The sequence below is a fragment of the Elephantulus edwardii genome, unplaced genomic scaffold (assembly GCF_000299155.1).
Source record: "Elephantulus edwardii isolate Elephantulus edwardi_28Jun2011 unplaced genomic scaffold, EleEdw1.0 scaffold00070, whole genome shotgun sequence".
In the NCBI taxonomy this organism is placed as follows: Eukaryota; Metazoa; Chordata; class Mammalia; order Macroscelidea; family Macroscelididae; genus Elephantulus; species Elephantulus edwardii.
The window spans coordinates 14,057,515-14,083,982 of record NW_006399820.1 but is presented as its reverse complement, the minus strand read 5'-3'; the positions used below and the strand labels follow the sequence as shown (position 1 = coordinate 14,083,982).

Sequence of the window (26,468 nt, the reverse complement as noted above, 5' to 3'; positions counted from 1 at the left end):
ATGGACTGCTAGGAGAACAAACAGGTTTGTCCTGGAGAGGGTGAAGCTGGTTTGCTCCTTCGAGTCAAGGATTCTGAAGCTTCATCTCGCATATTTTAGGTGTGTAGCAAGGAGGGACTGGTCCTTGGAAAGGGACATCATGTTTGGCAGAATGGAGGGGCGGCGAAGGAGAGGAAGACCTTCAGTGAGATGGATCGATTCTGTGAGTGAAGTGGTAGGAATGAGTGCATTTGAGATGGCTAGTTTGGCACAGGATAGAACGGCATTCAGGGCTCTTGTACATAGGGTCACTATGAATCACAAGCGACTTGATGGCACATAACAACAACAACAACAACAACAACAACTGATAATCCTTGTAGGTCCATAGTGTGAAATCCACAAGCTGCTCCATGGGGAAAAGATGGGCAGTCTCCTACAGTGTGCTTTACTGCTTCTGAACATAGCTGAAAGTTCAGCTATGAGTCAGTCTTGGCTCAATAGTACACAACAGCAACAATAAATGAAATTGTTGAACTGTAGCTGTAATAGTAGTTACCTTTGTTGTTGGTAAATAGTATACTCTTGTGTCTTCCCTAAACTTTGTGAGAACTGATTCATCCTTATACCCTTGCAATAAAAACATTTACTGAGTACTTACTATGGGCTAACAAAGGCAGAAATAAGAGCTTAATAATTTTAATAATTTCAAAGGGAGGTGACTAAGAAGCTTCAAGTGACAAATGGAAAAGAAATTGAAGCTGTTGATGATTTCATTATACTAGAATTAACAATCAATATCCATGGAAATGGCAGTCAAGAAACCAGACAATGTATTATACTGGGCAATTCTGTTCTGCTAAAGACTGCTTCAGTGCACAATCTGATGGGTGGAGGAGAAGGAGGACAAAAGGAAATGGGAAGGATCTGGGTAAAAAGGCAGGGTAATGATAGGCAAGGTCCAATGATGATTAATTTTATAAAGCATAATGCATGTGAATGACTGTATGAAGCATAATGTGAATGAAGAATAGTGTGAACCACAATGTATACAAACTTTGTAAGCAAACCAAGAAAAAAAGGAAGGGGGTGGGGAAGCTAAGATGAAACTTGATGACTAAGGTGTCTCTGAGTCTTTTCAATCACCTCACAAGCTTAAAAAAAATTGGGTAATGAAAAGGGCAGGCAAAATGAACTAATGTGTCCAAAGCATGGTAATGACAAGAAATGGGAATACATTTTGGACTATGAGAAGAATGAACAAATCAGTCTTGGATGAAATAAAACCAGAATGTCCCTTGGAGATGAGAAAGTGAGAATTTTACTTATCTCGGGATGGGTGTGTCAGAGATGGTGCGATTGGCACAGGACAGAGCAGAGTTTAGAGCTGTTGTACATAGAGGCACTATGAGTCACAAGCGACTCGATGGCACATAACAACAACAACATTTTAAACATGGCATCAGAAAAGATCAAGTATTAAAAAAGGACATCATTGCTGGTACATTCAACGGTCAATGAAAAAATGAAGGAAAACTTGGATGAGATGGATGGACATAGCAGCTGTGGCAATGAAATAAAATATACCAGCAATGATAAAGACGGCACCCAACCAGTAACACTTTCTGTGTCTTACATAAGGTTTTCACAACTCAGAGCTGACTCATTGACAATAACAATAAAAAGGTACCAAGAAAGTGTAAAAGGCAATAAGAATAAGAGGTGAGGGAGCTCTGGTGGCCTAGTGGCAAGACGCTGTGCTGCAATCCTGAAGGAACACTGTTTGAATCCACCAGATGCTCTGCTGGAGAAGGAGGGACAATGTCCTCCTGTGCCAGTTGGATCCAATTTGACAGTACACAAAATGAAAGAGGGGGGAAAAAAAAGAATAAGAGGCATACAGAGGTCAATGGAAAGGTTAGCAGGAATATAAAAACAGAATTACTAAACTAATAGAAGAACTCTTAAGATTTCTACAAGAGGTAATACTAGGGCTGAATTTTGAAAGTTAACCTCAGAGAAGACAATAGAAAAGGCATTCCAGTAAAGGACAAAGATTTTAAGAGACACAAAGGCCTATGTGTGACTTCAGCAATGTGTTAAGAGAGCGAGGAGGAGAAAAACCAGGAGATCCCAAATGAGGTCATCTCATGGAAGACTTCACGTGCCTTATCAAGAAGCCAGGAATTCCGTTTACTGGTAAGTGACAAGATCACAGTCTCCCTGTGGCAGATGTACTCAATGGGTGCAAGAGACAGAAAGGTCAACTATCAGACCACTATGATAATAGTCATAGGTCACCAAGAGACAGAGGTGACTTGATGGCAATTGGCTTGGTTTTGGTTTTATGGTAATGATCAAAGCTTCCACCACTCAACCCAAGTGTGCATCTGTAGTGAATACCTACTTTTATTTTTGTCCAATTTATTCTATAAACAGCTTTTATTCTTCAGGGGGATTATCCAATCCATCACTTCATAATTTGGCTCCCTTACTTTTTATTCCCTCCCTACTGAGTGCTCAGTGAACAAGTCGAGAGAGACCCACAGTAGTTCAAGCAGGACCCCTAACAGTTCCTCAAGCCCTTGGTCACAGTAAATAAAATTCAAAGTGATGTCTGACTTTAGATTTTTATATTTGGGTCTAAGGAAGTCAATCAATCTTCCTTTTTTTTTTAAACCCCTCTTTGTTGTTTTTGAGTACCATTGAGATGGAACAGACCCATAGTGGGTTAACTGAACAGACTACCCATCCTTTTCCCCTGTAGAGCAGCTGGTGGTTCGAACTGCATGTCTTGGGAATTCCAGCACAGCTTGTCACCGCTAGGCCACCAGAGCTCGCTACTATCTTCCTTTGATGCCTGATGCTTAAGTCTAGGATATGTTCAGGACATATTTCTTAACCATGTGAAACAGAGAATCAGAAAGCTGGTCTATAGTGACCAAGACAAATAAAGTAGACATTCAGGAGGACAATGAGAGAGGAAAGCGTGATTGGATCAGAAAACCATCCACTTCTTACCCTTGAGTTTTTATGAGACACTCTGGAACTCTTATCAAAGCCTTTTAATTGTGGTGTTGATGAACAATACTGAATATAACAAAAGAGCAAATGAATCTGTCTTGAAGGAAGTACAACCAGAGTGTTCCTTAGGGGCAAGGATGGTGAAAATTCATCGCACATATTTTGGGTATATTCTCAGGAGGAACCAGACCTTGGAGCAAGATAGGTTGCTGGGAAAGATGGAGAGTAAGGGAAAGAGGAAGACTCTCCTCAAGATGGATTGCCATAGTGATGTTAACAATACATCACTTGAGCATCACAGGCATGGTGAGGACGGTTCAGGAAAGAGCAAGGTACAGATGTGTCATTCACAGGGTTGATAACAGGTGTAGTAAACTGAACAGCACATAGCAGAATTCTTATCATACATTTCTCTTTTCATTGTTGTTGTTAAGTACCATCAAATATGACCCACAGTGACCTCATGACTAACACATTCGAACCCTGTCCTATCCTGTGCCATTCTCATACTCTGACACACTTGCACCCATTGCTACAGTTAGTTATGGAGTCAATTCACCTGGTTGAGAGTCTTCCTCTCTTTTGCTGACTCTCTTCCTTTCCTAGCATGATGTGCTCTCCAAGGAATAGCCTCTGCTAGCAACATGCCCAAAGTATGTGAGACAAAACTTTATCATCTCTGTTTCCAAGGAGCACTCTAGCTGTACTTTCTCTAAGATATATTTGTTTGTTCTTTAGGCAGTTCAAGGGATACTCAGTAATCTTCTCCAAAACCACAGCTCAAAGGTATCAAATTCTTATGTTGTCATCCTTATTCACTGTCCAGATCTCAAATGCATAAGCGACTGAAAAGACCAGGAGCACTGAATCAGGAGCACATTAGTCCTCAAACTGACATCATTACTCCTCAATAATTTAGAGAGGTCCCTGACTGCAGACTTTCCAAGTGCAATATGTCTCCTGACAACCAACAGTGTTAACTGTGAATCCAAGCAAGATGAATTTGTTGACAGTTTTAATCTTTTCTCCATCTATCATGACTTTGTCTATTGATCCAGTAGTAAGACCCTTCATTTCTTGATGTTGAGATGCAATCCATATTGAAGGCTGTCTTTGATCTTCTACAGCAAGTGCTTTAAGGCCTCCTCACTTTCAGCAAGCAAAGTTGTGTCAAATGATCAGTCTCCCTCTGACATTGATGCCATATTCTTCTTCACAAAGTCCCGCTTCTCAAAAATTTGCTCAGAATACAGACTGATTAGGTAAGGAGAGATAATAAAACCCTGATGTACATCTTTCCTAATTCTAAACCATGTAGTATTCTCTTACTCTGTTTGGTTTATTGGTTTTGTATGAGCACAACTAATTGTCCTGGGATTCACATCTGTTCAATGTTAGCCATAGTTTGTTATGATACACACAGTCAAATACCTTTGCAAAGTCAATAAAGCATTAATATTCTTTTGGTATTTTAAGGCTTTTAGCCAGGGTTCTTGACATGAACAATTAAATTTCTGGTGACATAGCCTCTTCTAAATTCTGCTTTAACTTCTGACAGTTCTCCATCTATGTACTATGTCCTAGTTGTTTTTGAATGATCTTCAGCAGAATTTTGCTTGAATGTGATACTAATAGCATTCAATAATTTCCACATTCTGTTGGATCATCTTTCTTGGGAATGGGAACAAATATGAATTTCTCCCAGTCAACTGGCCAGACAGTTGTCCTCCAAATTTCCTGGCATAGATTGATGAGCACATCCAGGACTGTATCTATTACATGAAACATGTTAACTGATATCCTATCATTTCCTGGGGCCTTATTTTTTGCCAATGCCTTCAGTGTCGCCTTCTTTTTTGGTTAATATTGACTAAATTCCTATTCCTTTTAAATAAAAGAACCACAGCTACTATTTTATTGTTATTAGTTGCCATCCAGTTGGTTCCAATTCTTGGTGACTCCACATGTACAGAGCAGAATTTCTCCATATGAAAAATATGACCTGTTCACAGATAGGAAGACTCAATATCGTGAAAATAACAATCCTACCAAATGCAATTTATATGTTCAATGCAATCCCAATCCAGATACCAAATTTCTTTTTCAAGGACACCAAAAGAGAAATTGTCAAATTTATTTGGAGAGGCAAGAGACCCCGAATAAGCAAAACACTTCTGAGAAACAAAAATGAGGTTTGAGGCATAGCACTCCCTGACCGCAAAACCTACTACACAGCAGTTGTAACCAAAATAGCATGGTACTGGTACAATGACAGGCACATAGACAAATATAACATAATTAAGAACCCAGAAATAGATCCAGCTATCAATGGTTACCTAATATTTGACAAGGAAACCAAAGCTATCAAATGGGGAAATGATAACCTCTTCAACAAATGGTGCTGGCAAAACTGGACTTCCACCTGCAGAATGCTGAAACAGCATCCACATCTCACACCATATAAAAAAATCAACTCAAGGTGCATCAAAGACCTGGAAGTAAAGCCCAAAACCATAAAGTTCATAAGAGACAAACTGGGATCAAGCTTAGAAGGCATAGTGTATGGTATAAAGAGACTGCCAAATACAGCCAAAATGCACAATCTGAAGAGGATAAAATTGATGAATAGGACTTTCTAAAGATTAAATCTCTGTGTGCATCAAAAACTTTTTCCAACAGGGTGAAAAGAGAACCTACAGACTGGGAACGAACATTTGACAATACCATCTCAGACAAGAGTCTCATAACAAAAGTTTACAGAATACTCCTAGGCCTCCATGTGAAAAAGACTGATAACTCCAAAATGGGCAACAGACATGGAAAGACTTTTCACTGAGGAAGATACTGAGATGGCCAATAGTCACATGAAGAAATGTACAAAATCACTGGCAATAAAGGAGATGCAAATCAAAACCACAATGAAATACCATCTCACCCCAGTAACAGTGGCAAAGTTTAACAGGACAGCAAGTAATAAATGTTGGAGAAGACGTGGTGAGATAGGAACTCTTCTACATTGTTGGTGGGATTGTAAAATGGTACAACCACTCTTGAAGGCAGTTTGTTGCTTCCTCAAAAAGCTGAACATAGAAATTCCATATGACTCTGCTATTCTATTGCTTGGAATATACTCTGAGAATATGAGAACTGAGGCACAAATGGAGACTTGTATTCCAATATTTATAGCAGCGTTATTCACCATTGCAAGAACATCTGAACAGCCCAGATATCCAACCACAAACGAATGAACTGAGAAATTGTGGTACATTCACACAATGGAATACTACGCAGTACACAGGAGTAATGATTTAATAAATTATTACCTAACTTGGGAGGGGCTGCAGAGCATTATGCTGAGCAAACTAATTCAGTCCCACAAGAACAAATACTGTATAAAACCATTACTGTAGACGGAGTAGAAGGATTCAAGGTGAGTGAGCAGAGGGATGAGAATGTGCTGGGAGGGGGGATTAATCACGGGGTTTTACAATTTGATAGGTGAGGTGGTGAGAGATATTGGAAGTATCGGGTCTGAAAAGAATGTATTTGAATTTAATAAATAAACTAGTATAAAATAAAAAAATAATGTTTTAAAAATATTGCTCCATATGAATTTCAGAGCTGTGACTTTTTTTTTCATTTTAAAAATTTTCTTATTTTTTTGTGCATTTTACCATCAAATCAGATCTGACTGATACAGGAGGAGATTGTCCCTCCTTCTCCAGCAGAGCATCTGGTGGATTCAAACCAGGCACATCTGAGATTGCAATACAGCTTCTTGCCACTAGGCCACGAGAGCTCCCATAGAGCTGTATAGAGCTGTGACTTTTTAGAAGCAGTTCATCACATATGTGTTTCAAGGTGACTCTGAATAGGTTAAAGTATCAACCATTTAAACAGTAATCTAACATATAAAAATGTGTACCATATAAGGCATCTTTCAACTACTATACACAAATATATATACAAAATACATATTAAAAAATTATATAAAAAATAGGTATGAGAGCTGTTAAAGGAAGGGTGTTAATATTAATGACTCCAACTGCAAAAAAGGGGAAAGGTACCAAAAGGAAAGGTATCCTCAAAACTATTAAGGGAGCTTTAATCAATCTGAAAATACAAACTCATTCAAACATTCCTTTTTAATCCTTTCACCACTCATTTTTCAAATCTGCTTCACTCCTTGCGAAGGAGGTGAAGCAGAGTAAGCAAACATAAAATACACAATCAGAATTATTTCTAGTTCTTTTATGTCCCTGATTACTTCCCATCAGAATAAAGTTAGCATCCAAATGAGTTCTGCAACAGCACTTCCAACAGGTAATTTGGATGTTTTCAAATGCAGAATATTTCTTCTTGATCATCAAATAGGCTAACAGATTAGCTGCAAATATTTGAAGCATACACTATGTGATCTTGTAGTAATCCTTAATGAATGATTACTGCTGCTTATTTAAAAACAAAAAATCTGGGGGTGGCTTTTTAAAAATCCCTCTGACATTACTGACCTCAAGCACCCTGTGGGTTTGCTCTTCTGGGTTAGAGATCGATTCAGAAAAAAAAGGGGATAGAAATAGTTGTTGTGTTTTGTTTTCCTGGAAGCTCTAAGTCAAGAATCTGGTATCCTGTCAGATGCATCTTTAGACATCTGAAGGCACAGTCAGAGTGGGGATATCTGGCTCTGAAGAAAGCCAGGCAGAAGGAAAGGGGGAAGGGGCAGGACTAGTAGAAGCGTCAAGACAGAAATGCACAGTACCATGTTTTGGAGGATATTTTGTTTTAAAGGGAGGCCTGGTGATCTTGTGGTAAAAAGCTGCACTGGCAACCCAAAATTGCATAGTTCAAATCCACTGGCTATTCCGTGGGAGAAAGATGGGCAATCTCCTGTGACATTCCCTGCCTCTGGAAACCTGCTGGAGGGTCGGTAATGAGTCAGTTCTGATTCAACAGTACTCTCTAGTGTTCTGGTGAATAGGAAACCGTGCTGTCAATTAAAAGACTGGCAGTTCAAATCCACCAGCTGAAGGTAAGGAGAAACATGGTCAATGTCTTCCCATTCAATTTACAGCTTTCTGAACACCCACTGGAGGGTCAGCTATGAGACATCAGCTGATATGAAGGAGGAAGACGGGTACTCTCCTCCCCTGTGATGTACTGTTTCTGGAAACCTGGTGAAGGGGCAGCTATGAGTTGGTTCCAATTCAATGGTAATGAGCAAAAGAATGACCTCTAGTTTGGCTGGGTGACTTGCTCTTGTGAGTGAAATATGAACAAAGATGATGTTAACCAGTTCCAGCAACAGCAGTAAGGGATTATTGCATTGCTTTCTTCCTTTCCTCCCTTTGGCTACAAAAAACTGTAGTGCTGTTATGATTAATCAAGTTAACTTCACTCCATAGTGACTCCATGTGGTAAGCAGTACTGCCTTATAGAATCTTCCAGGATATAGCCCTACAGTCAATTACTACGTTTTTCTTTTTTTAAGGTAAAATAGTAAAGATATATTTATTAGAAATTTACATACCCAAAGGGACACACCGCCTTCCTTAAAAGGAAATGTGGAGGGGAGGCCCCAGGTTTTTCTCATATAGAGCTTCTGGGTAGATTTGAACCACTGCCCTTTTGTTCAGCAGTTTAGTGCTTAACCACTGCACCACCAGGACTCCTGATGCCACAATAATAGCAAGTACCAAATACGGGAGAATCATGTTGATGATCAGTTGATGTGTCTCAGTAGAGAAATAAACTTGCATTCTTCCAAACCATGCAACATTTAAGGTTGCCATGGGAAAAAGATGGGACCGTCTCCTCCTACAAAGATTTACAGCCTTGGGAACGCAATGTGCCTGTCACTCTGAGTCAGAACAGACTTCACCAGCAGTTGTGGGTTAGAACAGGCACACTCCAAGGCAAAGTGTTTTTTATTAAATGACCCTACACTGTATCCACTCTGGGTTCTTTAGCTTTTGCTGCTCACCAACATAGGCTGTATTCTGTGGCCAAACTAATTTCTGGAATGTACATTTTTCTCATATAATTTTTTGATACAAAATTCCAAAATGATTCTTCCTAGTTTTACCAGACTATTTTCCCAAGTCCTCTTCAGGCTACTTACTTTCTTAGGTTTTAAATTTTTTTTTCTGTAATAAAAATATACTTAATAAAACTGCTAATTAAATATATTTTACAAGCCCAATTCAGTGGTATCAATTGTAGTGATTATGTGTGCAAGTGTCACTAGGACCTAGTTTCAAATTTTTACATCACCCTTAATAGAAGTCTGGTGGCTCCTGTTCTCACCTCTTCCTCCCAGTCTGGTAACTACTAATGAACTTAGGACCTTCTACATGTGCCCTCACCCACTGATATTCAGTAGATTCTGCTTCACAGTCAGAACAAAGCAGGATTGCCCCACAGAGTTTGTATTCTATGCATTCTGAGGTAGTGACTCCTCACTGGGGCAGACTCATCTTTTGCCAGCAGAGCAGCTGGTAGGTTCGGTATGCCCACCTTTCAATTTTTCTGTTGTTGTTATATACCTTTTGAGTTGACTTTGACTCATTGTGACCCAATAAAGGAAGGATTTGAGTCTTGCCCTATCCTGTGCCATCCTGACCATCTCCAATATGTACATGAGCCCACTGTTATAGTCCTCCTGTCAATCCATCTTCCTGAGAGTGTTTCTCTCTTATGATGACATTGCCAAACATGATGTCCTTCTCCAAGGTATGATTCCTCCTAACAATATGTTCAAGGTATGTGAGACCAAGTTTCACCATCTTTGCCTCCAAGAAGAACCCTGGTTTCAATTTCTCCAAGATAGGCTTATTTCTTCTTCGGCAGTCCACTGATGTCAGAATTCTACTCCAACATTGCAGCTCCAAAGCATCAACTCTTCCACTGTCATCCTTAGTCACTGTCCAACTTTCAGATGAATAGCAAGTAAATGAAAAGGCCATCATCTGCATCATGTGCACCTTAGTCTTTTAATTGACAACATTATTCACTGGAGAGGTCCTTCACAGCAGATTTTCCCAATGTGATACAGTTTTTAATTTCTTGACTGCTAGTATTCAGAGTTTTATTTATAGACTCCAGTAAGAAGAAATCACTGATAATTTCAACCCATTCTTCATCTATCATGATGTGACCTAATAGACATGGGTGAAGGTTTTGCATGAGTACAATTAATTGTTCTGGGATTCTATTCTCAATGTTAGTCAAAATTTGTTATAAGCTACACAGTCATATGCCTTTGTATAGTCAATAAAGCACAAATAAACATTCTTCTGTTATTCTCTGCTCTCAGTCAGGACCCATTTGACATCAGCAAGGATATCCATGGTACTATGGCCTCTTCTAAATACAGTTTGAACTTCTGGCAGTTGTCTGTCAATTTACTGTTCTAGACATTTTGAAATGATCTTCAACAGAATTTTGCTTCGATGTGACATTAATGATACTGTTCTATCAATTTCTATATTCTATTGGGTCGCTTTTCTTAGGAATGGGAATACAGAATTCTTCCAGTAGTGAGTTCAAATATTAACAATATTTTGAATAAAATTTTGAGAGAAAAATTATAAAAAATTTTTAAGGAAAAATGCACTAAAAGGTTATTCTGCCAATGCTTTCATGCAGCTGCAACACTCCTGGACACAGATATAAAGGCGAAAAGGAACTTTAGCATAGATGTAGCTGCTGCTACATGTCTTTGGGAGAAGAAGCAAGTAAAGGGAGCTCTGGTGGCTCCATTTGCAGGGCTTTTTAACTGCTAACAAAAAGAAGTGAAAACCTAGGATGGGTAATAGAAAAATGTTCCATACCTAATCACATGTGTGATCTTAAGACAGTGCTAACTGTCCAATAGAAAGATAATATTAGCTGAAAATATACAGCTGAAAATATTTATAGTTTTGTTGTTGTTGTTATGTACTGTCAAGTCGCTTGCGACTCATAGTGACCCTATGTACAACAGCCCTAAACTCCGCTCTGTCCTGTGCCAATCGCACTGTCTCTGACACTCCCATCCCAATTATCCCAGTCACTGAATCAATCCACCTCATAGAGGGCCTTCCTCTCCTGCGCTGTCCCTCCACCCTCCCAAGCATGATATCCCTCTCCAGGGACCAGTCCCTCCTCACAACATGTCCAAAGTATGTTAGACGGAGTAGACACACTAAAAAATAAAACTTTAGAAATGTGGCTATGGGCTGGAAGCCTCTTGTTTAGAGCCAATCAGAATCTGGTGGGCAGGCCTGTGTATTTAAAAACTAGCAGGGCTGCTACTAAGTCTCCAGTTTGGAGGCTCATGTGTAAAGGGGTTGGATTCTAGAAGGTGTTATTTGGAACATACTTCTAAGTGGTACAGCACTGGTTGGTCAATTTGCCGTACTGGGGTAATTTGAGGTTGCTCTGAGTCTGAATGCTCTGTCACTGGTGTGTCAAATGCCATAATGGTTACCCATGGTCAACTGTATTTTGTGGAGCTCTCAGATTTAGACAGACTTAGAAGCAGGAGTGGCATCCACTCCCTAAACATGCCTCTGGAAACTCTATGAACTTACACGACAATAGTTATAGAACAGGGTTCAGGTCTTTTGTTCATAGGGTCACTGTGAGTCATGCTTGACTCGACAACACTTAACAACACCACCACAATATATTTATTTCCCAATGTGCCCAAAATAGTTCTTTTTTTTTGCTGTTTCTTATACAATTTCTTTGAAGCCTGGTATGCGTTTTACATTTACAACACACATACCACCTGTTGAAAATTGGTACCACACTGACCAGCACAGGCCTAGGATTCATTTCATGAGACAAGTCTTTTGTTTTTGGAAATCTACTAAAGTAAATCAGCAGAGGCAAAAGAACATAATGGCATTCACAGATTATGAAAACAAGACTGACTAAAACTATATATGGCATAGCAACATACTGCCTTCAAATTGATTCTGACTCATAGAAACCCAGTACAAAGGAAGGTTCTTCCCTCCCATTTTTCTGAGTAATTTTTATGAAACTCAATACTTAGTTCTTTTAAAAGGACACTTCCCTCAAAAAGAAACAATTTTATTTTACCACAATGTGTTTTCTTTGGATCAAAGTGCTTTAATACAAATTTATCAGCAAACAGACAAGGATTAAACATCCTGAAGGTAAGCAGTTCTTAAATTCACTCATAAAATCCCCAAAATATTTTAAAGTAGAATTAACAAAAACTATTCAAATAAATCACATACTAAATTAGAATATACTAAGTACAACAATCATGGGTAAAAGAATGGAGTAAAACGTGTATAAGCCTAAACAAAATTATTTTACAGGTATTATATTTATCTTGTCCCAGAATACTCAGCAAACCGAAAACGTATTTTACAACCCTCTGGTATAAGAGAAAGTGAATTAGATTGGCTATCAGAAAGGTTGGGTCTGGAACCTAACTCTCCCACTAGATAATCCTGACCAAGTCATACCTAAGTCTCTTACTCTCTTGCTCTTCGAACAAGAGAGTTTGAATGGTCAGAGTTATAATTCTTTCCTACCTCCACAGTGCTAAGTTGGCATGTAGAAAATATTCTATAACTATAGAGGGAAAGAAGGAAACAGGGAAAAAAGAAAGAGGTTTTTTTTCTAGATATGTATTTCAATGTGGTTTCTCAGGAAGGCAAGACACCAGTGTAGGACAAGACAAAAGCATGAAAAATAAAGAGTTCTAGAATGTGCTGGAAATTCTGGGGCCATCTGAGAATCTAGGAACTGGGCTACTGAAGGCAAAGCCACTGTGATTGAGTACATTTTCCTGTTCTTCTTCAATTCAGTGTGTATGGGAGCCTTCTTCTTCAGATAGGACTGTTTAGTATTTTTACGTGCCAACTTTTTGGACCACAACATCTGCTAATACTCAGACTTTATCAGAAAATTACTAGCTATGTTTATTCTTCTTTTGTCTTTTTTCTCCCCCAGCAATCTTAAAACATAATTCTGACTGAAAACCAAAGTAACATTAATCAATGATAATAGTATAAAACGGCTCTGAATGATTGTATAAAAAATATGATTTGTAAATCTTCACTCAATTAAAAGGAAATTAAAAAAGAAAACTGTAAGTTAACTCGAGGTTACAGTCACTGTGATAAGGGAAACCACACCTATCCAACTGAAAATTTTAAGTATTTTGCAAATATCTTCTCCTGGTCAACTGTTAATATTTTCATTCTCTAAACAGAGCTGAGCCAAAGCTTTTCATCTTAATGAAAATCGACTCACCATGATTTTTTCTTTCATCATGTTTTTTTTGGAACTAAATCTAAAGTGCTAACATCAAATCCAAGATCATCTAAATTTTCTCCTATACATCTTGTAGATGTTTAGTCTACGGTCTACTTTAAGTTTTGAGAAGGGTACAAAGTCTATGTCTAAATTATTTTTTGTTTTGTCTTTTTGCTATTACATCATTTGCCTAGTTGTTAACTGTACCATTTCTCTCCTCTGTACTTCATTTTTACATTTTCTGCCACCCTATATTCCAGTTATCTCATTTTCTCTTTATTTGAATCTATTCTGCTACTAAATTCTAATATTAAATTTGGTTTTGGCTTTTCCCAATTTATAATTCACATTAAGTTATTTCCTAAATTTGTAATGTTATTTGTTTGTAAGTTCTAGGACTCTCTCAAAGGTAAGAGAATAATAGTTTTTATTTCCTCCTCGAACATAATATGCATAATTATTTTTTTAAATTTATTATTAATTTCAATGAAAATTTACAGAGACTTTGGATTTCCAATCATTCATTGCTGTACTTTTTCTCCCCTCCCAACCCTCCCCTAGTACACTACCCTCTTGGAAAAGTAAAAGAAAAATTCTTTCATTGTTTTACAAACCCTCCCCCAGGTCCACTCCACTATGCAGCCTTCGCTCTGGACTCCTGTCATGACATAAATACCTAATCACATATCATTTTTAAACAGTTTTCTCCCTCATCTGTTTCAATACAGTATTCATTATTGAGCCCATCTTTCTCAGGCTCCCCCCAACCCCGATGTCAGTCCTGTTTTACAACAGTGGCACCATGCAGTATTTGCCTTTTTGTGATTGAGATACTTCGCTCCAGGGTCACCCATTTTGAATAACATTGCTTGAGTTCCTTGTTTTTTAATGTAGCGTAGTATTCTACTTTGTGAATATACCACAGCTTCTCTATCCATTCATTTGTTGATGGACACTAAGGTTGTTTCCAACTGCTGGCTATTGTGAACAAAGCTGCAGTAAACATGGGAATGCATATATCTGCCTGGATGTCAGTTACTGTCTCTTTGGTATCTCTATTTGCAACTTTTTGAGAAAGTGCCACACAGCCTTCCACAGTGGTTGCACCATTTTACACACCCATCAACAGTGAGTAAGGGTTCCACTTTCTCCACAATTTCACCAGCATTTGCTGCTTGCTGTTCTGTTAAATGTTGCTATTCTTAGTGGGGTGAGATGATATCTCACATAGGATTAGAGGGGAATTTCTTCAACATAGTAAAAAGTATTTATGCAAACCTGAGAGCCAACATTGTTCTCAATGAAGAGAGGTTAAAGGCATTCTCTTTAAGAATAGGAACTAGGCAAGGATACCCACTATCACCTCTCTTATTTAATATTGCTTTGAAAGTCTTAGTGATAGCAGTAAGACAAGAGAAGGGAATAAAAGGTATCCAAATTGGCAAAGAGGAGGTAAAATTATCTTTCTATGCAGATGATATGATAGTATACTTAGAAAATCCTAAAGACTCAGCAAGAAAACTAATGGACACAATGGACCAATTTAGCAAAGTAGCAGGATACAAGATCAACATACAAAAATCAGTTGGATTTCTCTACAGTGACAAAGAGAATACAGAGCCAGAACTAAAAAAAAAATAATTCCATTCACAATAGCTAATCACAAGATTAAATACTTGGAAGTAAATTTAACCAGAAACACAAAGGATCTATTCAAAGAAAATTACAAAACATTACTACAAGAAACAAAAAGAAACCGGGAGAAGTGGAAGAATATCCCTTGCTCATGGATAGGAAGACTCAATATTGTGAAAATGGCAATACTACCAAAGGCAATTTATACTTTTAATGCAATCCCAATAGAAATACCACTCCCATTCTTCCAGCAGATGGAAAAGGCAATCTCCAGTTTCATTTGGAATAGCAAGAAGCCCGAATAAGCAAAGCACTCCTTAAAAATAGAAAAAAGTAGGAGGTATCTCACGCCCTGATTTCAAATCCTACTACACTGCTGTGGTGGTTAAGACAGCATGGTACTGGTACAATGACAGACACGTGGATCAATGGAATAAAATTGAGAACCCGGAGATTAACCCATCTATCTACAGTCAACTGGTTTTTGACAAGGAGATGAAATCAGTTAAGTGGGGAAATGACAGCCTTTTTAACGAATGATGCTGGCAAAATTGGAAAACTATCTGCAGAAGACTAAAGCAAGATCCACACCTCACTTCATATACAAAAACCAACTCAAGGTGGATCATGGATCTAGGACTAAAACCAAGGACTATAAACTTCTTTTAAAGAAAAGCTTGGAAAAACTTTAGTAGTCCTAATCCATAACATAAAGAGTCTTCCAAGTATCCTGAAAAATCTACAACCAGAAGAAGATAAAATAGATGAATGGGACCTTCTAAGAATCAAATCCCTATGCACATCCAAAAACTTCTCCAACAGGGTAAAAAGGGAAGCCACAGACTGGGAAAAAGTGTTTGGTAATGACATGTCAGATAAGGGACTTATATCCAGAATTTATAAAATACTTGAGTACCACAACAAGATAAAGGTAAATAATCCAGTAGGAAAATGGGTACAGGATATGAACAGACACTTCACCAAAGAAGACATTCAGATGGCTAACAAGCACATGAGGAAATGTCCAAAATCCCTAGCTCTAAGAGAGATGCCTAATTATTTTAAAACACATGTCTAGTAATTTAAACCTCTGGGATATTTGGGTCTATTTATATTTCTAGTACTTCTGCTGGTTCTTGTTCATGTGCCTTCATTATGCTTGGCTATTGCCTAGAATGATGTTTTTAAAACTGACTATAGAATCATTAGAGACTTACAGGCTACAAAATCACTTTGACCCAATTTTAGCGCTTAAGATTTCCTGGAGCATACAAAGTATTTGAAACCACACAGAGATCCATGTGAGGGTTGGCATGCATCTGGTTACCATTTTACTCAAAAGACAGAAAAGGCAAGAACCACCCACTACCATCAAGTCAATTCCAGCTCAGAGCAACTGTCTCATGGATTTCAGAAGCTGTAATTCTTTACAGATGGAGACTGCCACCTGTCTCCCAAGGAGCTGCGTGTTGGTGGGTTTGAGTAGCCAATCTTTCAGTTAGTAGCCCAACACATTACACACTAGATCAACAGAAGTCCTTCATCCAGAGCTGATTCTTTATCAGCTCGCTGGCTTAAGATACAAAGAGAATACCAAGGACTCTTGGTATTGTAGACCTGAATTCTAACACTTTTGTTCTATAAGGCCTTCTCAATTACACAAATCTGTCAGAAACACCATTCTTACTTCAAGCTGCTAGTTCCATACCCCAAAATCCAAGGTGGTGGTTGTTGATTTTATTTTTTTTTTTACAATTGGAGTCAGAACTGACTCATAGCTGACCCTCCAGTGGATTTTCAGAAGGAATTAATCGCACGGAAGGAGATTGCCCATCCTTCTCTCACGATACATCCAAGGTATTCGTCTCTAAATTTCCATCTTCACATGTGTCTTGATCGGGTGATTCTTTACAGCAATGTAGTCTATTATTTAATGTAGCCATGTTTTGTGTGACTCATGCAAAATGACTGGGTAGAACCATGCAAATAAAGTGTTATGGCCCATCAGAGGAACTGAACAGCCTGCTAACAATGCAAATAAGGTACAAAGAACACTTATAAAACGGGCTGGCCCAAATAAGGTATTGGAACTCTGAGAAGGAGAAGTTTTGCCACCCTGCTAAACTTAAAGGTAGCTAATCTCAAAAGCAAAAAGGTATTGCTTTATCAATTATTACTATAAAAGAAGAGAGCTCTGGTGGCCTAGTGGTAAGAAATTGCAAGGCAATCCCAAAGGTGCCAAGTTTGAATCCACCAGCTGCTCCATGGGAAAAGGATGAGCAATCTCCCATGCAGTTCCCTCCCTCTGAAAAACCTGCTGCAGGGTCAGTTATAATGTGTCCAGACTTGATGGTACACAACAACAACAACTATAAAGAAAGAAGAGACAGGAGTGGAATTTATCTTTTGCACTCAGGGTCCATGCTCTGAGAACCGAGACCAAGAGCTTTGAGATGGGACAAGAAGCAGCCCCAGACCCAGGAGACCAGTACAAGAGGAGTTTCCCAGTCCACAGAGGCAACTGGTTACAGCAAGCAAACTGATTCATGGAGTGAGACTGCTGAGCATCTTTGGGAAGAGGCTTGCTTGCTGGCAGAGTTAAACATTCCAAGCAATGGGGCAAGAGAGCCAAGTGTCTTTGGGCCAAGTCTTACTGGTTGCAATACTGGTGGAGCCTTTGGACATTTATTGGTGGAGTTAAAAAACTTTCCAACAGTTGTCTAAGGAAGGAAGAGGCGAGGCCCCAGAGGAACCATGTGCTACAAGAGGAGGCTGGTCCTGAAGAGGAAATGCTGCATGACCAAGATGATCTGTCCAGTATTGAAGAAGAGAAGCTGTGCCCATTTGCTTTCTTTTTTTTAAATTTTATTTTATTCATTTTAATATATGTTTACAGAGATTTTGGATTTCTATTCATTTACTGTTGCACTTTACTTCCTGCCCAGCCCTCCCCCGGCCCCCTAGTTTTCTCCTCTCTTTGAAAAGCAGAAGAAAAATTCCTTCTTTGGTATACAATCCCCCCGCACCCCTCCCACTAATCCTGATTCCATGTTATAACCCGTTACTTCCCTGATAAAAAACTGACTATTGCCTGTGGGCCTTGTGTAGCCACTGCAATGAATTATTAAACTCAGCAAAGAAGTGGAGAATGACATGGAGGATGGCTGGTGTCAGAACTGGAAGTGGGGAAAAGGTTGAAAGGGTGAAGGGCCGTCTGACCTCCACATCATAGGAACCAGCTTTGGGCTGACGCTGATTCTCCTTCCTTGTGAAGTTAGACACAGATGACAGATGTTCCTGTGCCATTTTCACACTTACTAATTTTGTAATCTCTGCTTTATATTGTCTGCTTGTTTCTTCTCCACCTGCCTTAGAAGGCTGGGAGGGTCTATTCATCCAGCATATGTGCCCTGTCCAGAATAATTATCAGTTTACAGTCAAACAGCCAGTCTTCTCTGATTCTTTTGCTGGTGATTCATGATAAAAATCTAATTGTTTTAAATCAATAAAATCTCATGTGTATGTGATCATCACCAAAAACACCTTTTCCATTTCACATAAGTTTACCATGTTTATACAAAGAATTATGGGTTTTTTTTAAAAAAAATAATCTTGTGCTGCTTGTTTGATATCATGTTTATCTTTTATTTTCCAGATTTGCCTTATATTTTTGTTATGTGCTATCGAGTCACCTGTGAGCCATAGCAACCCTATGTACAGCGGCTCTGAACCCTGTCCTGTCCTGAGCCAGTCTCACTAATTCCGTAACACCAACCCCCATTGCTTCAGTTATTAAATCAGTCTATATCATCTGGGGTCCTCCTCTCCTGCACTGTCCCTCCATCCTTCCAAGCATGATGTCCTTCTCCAAGGATCAGTCCCTCCTGCCCACGTGCCCAAAGTATGTGAGATGGAGCTTCATAATCCTCGCCTCCAAGGAGAAAACTGGTTTCACCCTCTCCAAGATAGACCTATTTGCTTTCTTGGCAGTCCATGGCATGTTCAAGATTCTTCTCCAGCACCACAAATTGAAGGCATTGATTCTTCTTAGTCATCGTCCAACTCTCTGAAGCATAACAAGTAATTGTGAAGATCATGGCCTGTATTGGATACACCTTCGTCTCTAGACTGATATCATTGCTTTTCAGTACTCTAGAGAGGTCCATGACAGCAGATTTTTTATTTCCTGACTGCCACATTCCACCTCATAAAGCCCTGTTTCCTGAATGATATGTTCTGCATCAAGATTGAAAAAGTATAGAGACAGGATGCATTCCTGACACACTCCTTTGCTGATTCTGAACCATGCAGTGTTTCCCTGTTCTGTTCTGAGGACTGCTTCCTAGTTCAAGTATAGCTTTCGCATAAGCACAATCAAGTATTCTGGCATTCCCATTTTCCTCAAGGTTAGCCACAATTTGTTATGATCTACACAATCAAATGCCTTTGTATAGTCAATGAAAGACAAACAGACATTCCTCCAGTACTCTGCTTTCTGCCAAGATCCATCTGACATTGGCACTAATGTCTCTAGTGCCACAGCCTCTTCTAAACCCAACTTGTATTTGTGGTAGTTCTCTGTCAATGTTCCAGTCATTTCTGGATAATCTTCATCAGGATTTCAAATTGGATTGACATGGTGACTGCTGCAATGGCTCTTGGGTATTAGGAAGCATGAGGATGATGCAGGACACAAAAGGGTTCAGATCTTTTGTTCATAGGATCACTATGAATAGTATTAAACTTGATGGCACTTAACAACAACAACAAAACTAGTAAACACAGCAGTAAAGCTTGATCAGAACAATGGTAGACAATGGCAACCCATGGACTTTGTGATGGGCTGGGAAATAGAATACCCAGAGACAGAAGGAAGTTAAATATTCATCTAAGAATTTGGACAAGTTTTTTTTTATGATTTTAACTCTTCTTAGTAAAGTACATAAAAGAGAGTTTACCTGATCAATAATCACAATTGCCAAACTATCAAACTATGACATTATTTTTGCCCTTCCAATTCTAAGGTGGTAACACTGCACCTACTCCTCACTTTTCAACCATCTTGACTTTGGTATTTCACATTTTTGACAACAGTAAAAAAAAAATAAATTCTACTATTCTATGTTAATGATGCATGAGCCGAGAATAATACTGGTGTGATGGATAAGACTATTTGTCAGCATGTCAAAGTCATGCTTCTCAGTGGTTTGGCAGCTGTCTAAATGATATAATATGTAAAGATATAACTTGATAGTGATGTAAAGATACGATACTGCAGTTATACAAATGACCTATACTGTGATCTGATGTAGTCATCCCCCATTTTTCCATAATAACTATTATACGTAAAGATCTGATCCTAAACAAACCATGTCAACAAATGCATAGTAGGTGCATACGGTTCCAGCTTCTCCTCTCACTCAATATGAACTACCATAGTGGTTCCATTTCTCTGGGTTTCATTTCATCTTTATTATAGAAATAATAGAAATAACACCTATTTACTCTGAAGAGAAGAACACTCATTCATAAAATGAATAACATATGGGTTGTTATGTATAGAGTAGCACTCTAATTTCACATTACTGTCAATATCATTTGTTTGGGATCTCAGTAATAACATTGGACTGTTCTTTTCCTTGTCAGGGAGAGGTGTTTCACATGGGTTGTTGTGATAGATGAAACCTTGGATCTTTGCATATTAAGTAAGTAAACACGTCAAATTCTGTATCGGTGCCTACCTTGGGAGGTTTCCTTAATGATGCAACCAAAAAAATTGCAGCAGCAGAGATGAGGAGAGTTGTCAGCACAGCAGCCACACCAGACGGAAGCAATGAAAGAAAGAAAAACATAAGGTGAATTCAAATTGCAACCAAATTAACACACTTCATAGCCTGAGGTGGCAAGCTTTTACACGTGCTAAAAGACATTCTACAAGCATAATACATGTCTTCATTTAACCCACAAGCTCATTCAGAGATATTTTTAACAATTCTAAGAAATGCCAATGGAAGAGAATTAAGATAAAGATGCCACAGACATCACCATGTGTGAAAATTTGAAGTAAATTTTCATCTGCAAAGTTGTCTTCAATTAATATGAGAATATATGCATATTTCATTTAATTATATATTCTCTAATTTATGTGTTTTTCTCATTTATGGTTCTAGACGATAATTTTCACATAGGCTAAGCCTGAATAGAAATATATTACGTCTCTTGCCCCAATCATACAATTCTATTAGTACACACACACACTCCCATACACACACAACCCAGGGAACTCTGGTGATGCAATCTGTAGGGAGCTGGGCTGCTAACATAAAGGCATTACCTCTCCCCAGCCTCCAAAAATACCTGCTGAGAGTTCAGCTATAGTCGATTCTGAGTCTACAGCAACCAGAGTTGATATAAACATTTTCATATTTTGCTTTTTTACTAACATGAAGCTAGAAGCAGCGCACATATTAATGATACGTTTAGTAAATCTTTTTATTGAACTATAACATCATCATATCTTAGTTCTTTGAGTCTTCAGAAAATGAACACAGCTGCGCACAACCACATTTGGAACATCCATTTTCATAAATTAATTAACTCAGAAATAGCTAACATTAAACCTGAAAACCGTTTGGAAAAGGAAATCATTTTCAAGATGCAAAATATTTCATTGACTTGTTTTGCCAGTATATTCCTTCTGTGCAAAATTAAGGAGCTGGAGAATGATTTCTACGCTCTGACAGTTCTTAGCTTCCCAATGTGGTTATGCTTGATCAACCTCTGATGGCATCAATTATGCACAGTAAAATTAGTATGAAAGAGAAATGAGAGAGTTTTTCCCATGGTTTTTAATACTTGCTCATAGGGATCAGAATCATGGGATAAAGAAATAGATTCTCCTCCCCACCCCCCAGGGCAGAGGGCATGGGAAACAAAAGGTGCACGCAAAAATAGCACACTGCCATTCTCCACCATTTCATCTGACACTCTTGCAGAGCCCAAAGGCCACAAAGGGAGCCCTGAGCTTGCTGGCAGGGAAGAACGTCCATGGAGTTCACAATCAAGTGAGTAATTTCACTTGTCCAAGTCCTGAGAAAGAAAATGACAACCTTCCTATAATACACACCTTGCATATCATTTTGAAATTCCCCTGCATTTGCTGAAAGGAAACAAATCCTGGTGGCTTGGGTATCACTTCAGATAGACAGAAACAATGACAAATGTGTGTTTTAAGTTTTGGAGGGGGAACTCCAGCTAGAATAACTGGACTCTGGCTGCTTACCAACCAAGTCTGAAAGTACTTGTGCGTCAATTTTACAAACCAGACAAACATTTAGAGATTCTAGAATAAAAAATGTGTGGTTGGTTTTAATTCTAAGAAAGCTGTAAGTTTCAATCTTGTGCTAAAAGCTTGACTTTTCTGCCAACAACACAGCTCTGAGAGGCATCTGTTCAGAGCAGGTGAAGTAACTAACAGTGAAAACCGTCAGACACAGCACTTCTAAGTTTCTATTATTTTGTTTTTTCACTTCTAAGAAGTCATTTAAATAACTGTTTACTCAACAAAGAAACAAAAACAGGCCACTTCGGTTGTAGTAAGACAATCATATGAAACAGCACAGGACAACTTAATAAAATACACATTTCCCATTAATTTGTGTTGAACCAAGAAGGGCTGTTGTTAGGGGCTGCTGAGTTGACTCCTCATGACCCTGTGAACTACAAACTAGAACCGTGCTCTAAACCTGCACCATTCTCACAACAGGGATTCCAATAGGAATCCCAGAGACCTCTCTAGAATTCTCAGATGCGTTCTCTATACGCCCGTTCTCCTCCTTCAAAAACAATTTGCTGCTGAGACAATTCTGAGATCCTGTGTGTACACAATTGTTTTCAAGCACTGACTTTTCAGAAGCAAACACCAGATCTGTCTTTAGTTGCCTCTGGTAGACTCAAATCAGCTTCATCTGACATACTCTGGACATGCTGCAAGGCGGGATCAGTTCTTGGAGAAGGACATCATGCTTGGGAGGATGGAGGGACAGTGCAGGACAGGAAGACCCTCTATGAGATGGACTGATTCAGTGATGAGGGTGACAGGGTAAGTGTATCAGAGACAAAAAGACTGACACAGGGTAGAGCAGCATTTACGGCTGTTGTACATAGGGTTGCTATGAGTCTCTGGCGACTTGACAGCACATAACACCATCACCACCAACCACCACCATGATGCTGCGTCTCAGTCAAGTAGTGAACATCTTTGTTTTCTTGACACTGATGAAGTCATTAATGCTATGGAATATTAATTAAAGTTATGGAACAAAATGTGCACAAGGGACGGAAAAAGAAATGTGCTTTGTAAACTTTCACTCAAATCATAATAAAAATTTTGTGGGGAAAAGACACTATTTAGAGCTTCAAAAATCCAATGGAAGGACACTACACATTGGACTCAACCCCATGGCTTGGGTTTTGCTTGCTTTGGTTTTATTCAGTGTCTAACAGCCAACACCAGCAGCAAAGAACAAGTGCTGCTTTCAGCTAATATATAGTTCATTTAACGATTTAACTATCGATTAATCCAACTACCCTTGTCTTACTGATAGCTCTTTAAGGATTTTTGTTTGTCTGGGTTTTTATTTTCCTTTGTTTTATTCTTAGGAAGTCAATTATATTTCAGTGTTTCAAGTACTTTAAAGGACATCATTTTTACTTATAAAAGAACATTTGCGAATACTAAGAGAATTCTGCCCTTTCCTTTGGTGTTTCAAACTTCTTGCTGAGAATAAATGGAGACTGGGTAGAGGGGAGAAAAGAAAACCACTAAACTTATATACTGTTGTTGTTGTTGACTGCCATCAAATTGAGCATGACTCATAGAGACCCTATGAACAAAAGGCCTGAAGCCTCTCTACAACTATGGACATTTATCAAAGTTCATAGAGTTTCTGAAGGCATGTTGTTTAGGAAGTGGATGCCACTCCTTCTTACAAACCTGTCACAGTATTTTACTGTTGTTAATGTGCCGTTGAGTTACCTGCGATGTATAGTAACCCGATGTACAGCAGCTCTGAACCCGTCCCCAAATTTCCTCGTCAGTTATACTGGTAACAGAGGCAAAGGAAGCCATTCACCAGTTCATTGACTGGTAAACCTTTATTCAGTTGTGATGGTAGGGAGTGAAATCAGCACTGATTAAGGACAAGAGCAATTCCTCCAAAACCCAGAGAATGCATGCCACTCTTCTTTAATATGAAGAAAAGGCTTGCGATGTTATAATCAACAATATCATTAAATAATATGTAATACCTTTGGAAAAAACTAAAGTGATACTAGTGTAAAAAGAGATAAAATTCAGAGCTAGTAAGTTCAACATCCAACATCAACAACAAATATCCACAGCCACTGAGTGACTGCAACTCAGGATGACCCTACAGGGGGAGCAGAACTGTCCACGTGATTCAACAGAACTCCAGGATACACAGGGCTGTCCCAGGACTGCTACTGCCTTAGTCCACTGAGTGACTAGTACATTTCAACCAATGCACCACCAGAGGACTTAACACAAGAAATATAAAAAATATGTTTTAATAATCATATCCCTATGTTGATGGGATGTTGGGTGAATGGAAAGGTAGTAAACTGACTGATTAAACAATGTAGTTAATAAAGTATATTGATTAATTAACTGTAATTAATGATATAAAACAAAATGCATATGAATGATTAAATGAAAAACCAACATGATTTGTAAACTTTCAAGCAAATAAAAATAGAAAAAAAAATTCTTTAAAAGACCTCACTGACCTCTAGATACAAGTTGCTGCTGACTTCTTAGAAAGAATATTCCCTGTCACTTAGCAGAAGGCAGGTACACTTTCCACCACTGTCTCATTCATCCTCTCTAAAGGCGTTGTTTGTAGATGTGTGAACCTCTCTAAGTGAAAAGCATGCTTTAGGAGATCCTTTGCGTATTTCAAAGAAATAAACTACACAGAATTTGCTATTCCAAAAAGCAGCAAAGTAGCATTCTTAGGTCTCAAAATTAGGAGAAAATATAGAAGTGTAATCCAATGATGACACTAACTCAATTTTGTAAAACAATGCAAGCTTCCTTTCCCTTTCAAGACTAGTAAACCAATCCCTCCTTGCAACTCAAAATGTGCATCCATGATCCAATTCATGCAATTCCCATACCTTTACGTTGCTCCCTTCCCTTCCAACTGTTTAATGAAACTTTCCCATCCTCAAGACTCAAGTCAGCAAGTACATGAAAATATGCTCATCATTACTATTGTCTTTAAGTGTCAATGAGTCGACTCTGACTCATAGTGACCCTATGAACAATAATAGATCAGAATCTTACCCTATCTTGACCATTCTCATAATTTAGGAATTTTAAAAATTAAACAAATAAAAGAGCAAACTTACTGCCTTTGAGTTGATTCTGACTCTCAGTGACCCTCCATCATACATCCATGGCTGTAATTCTTAATGTGAGGAGACTGTCCACCTTCCTCATGTGAAATGACCAGTGGATTTAAACCACCATCTTTATGGTTAGCAGCCCAACATGTATACCACTAGGTTTCCTTTGTTAGTAATTCTCAATCTCAATGCTATCAAGTTGGAGTCCACTGTTAGCTGACTTAGTGGTTTTCTGAGGCTATATATTACATAAGAGGAAATTGCCCGGCTTTCTCCCTCAGAGCTGCTGTTGAATTCCAATTGCCAGAAAGGTGCCATCTTGGGTTAATAGTGCAACTCTCAATGGACTACACCACCAAAGCTCTCTTGTCAGTAATTAGAGAAAAGTAAACAAAGACCATAAAGAAGTACCATCTAAAATCCACAATTTGGAGAACAACAAGTGTTGGTGAAGACAAAGGGAAACTGGAGCCCTCCATAATTGCTAGGGCAATTGTAAAATAGTATACAGTCTGTGGAAAACAACTTGACAGTCTCTTAAAAAGTTTAGCCAAGAATTTTTATAAGGCCTAGCAATTCCATTCCTAGATAAACACTCAGAAGACTTAGCAGCAGGGACTTAGAGATACATGTACACCAATGTGTACGGCAATGGTTTTCAATAGGCAAAAGTTGGAAACAACCATGTTATTCACAGTGGCCAAAAGGTGAAAACCATCATGCCTATCAATAATGAATGGCTAAACACAATTTATAGAGAGTGTGGAATATTACGCAGCTATAAACAAGAATGAAATTCTGATACATGCTATGACACAGAACAAATATTAAAAACATTCTGTGTGATATGTCAAACACAAAAGGACACACATTGTGTAATTCCACTTAAATAAAATATCAAGAAAAAGCAAATTATATAGATCTAAAAAAGAGTAGAGGTTATCAGAGGTAATTCAATGCATTCAGAGATTTTATGCAGTATGATGAAGTTTTGTAAAGAGTAATGATGGTTGCAAAACATTATGAATGCCACAACAAGATAAAGGTAAATAATCCAATAGAAAAATGGGCACAGGATATGAACAGGCACTTCACCGAAGACGACATTCAGATGGCTAACAAAC

At 38.5% G+C, this 26,468-nt stretch overlaps 1 protein-coding gene across 1 annotated transcript in view; it reads right to left on the bottom strand.

Annotated features, from left to right (window-relative positions):
- Positions 1-26,468, bottom strand: part of KIF13A (kinesin family member 13A) — a 302,781-nt gene that overhangs the window by 156,395 nt on the left and 119,918 nt on the right. The window contains 1 exon segment of the mRNA XM_006888691.1: positions 20,658-20,670. Within this exon segment, the coding sequence (XP_006888753.1) occupies positions 20,658-20,670 (13 nt within the window).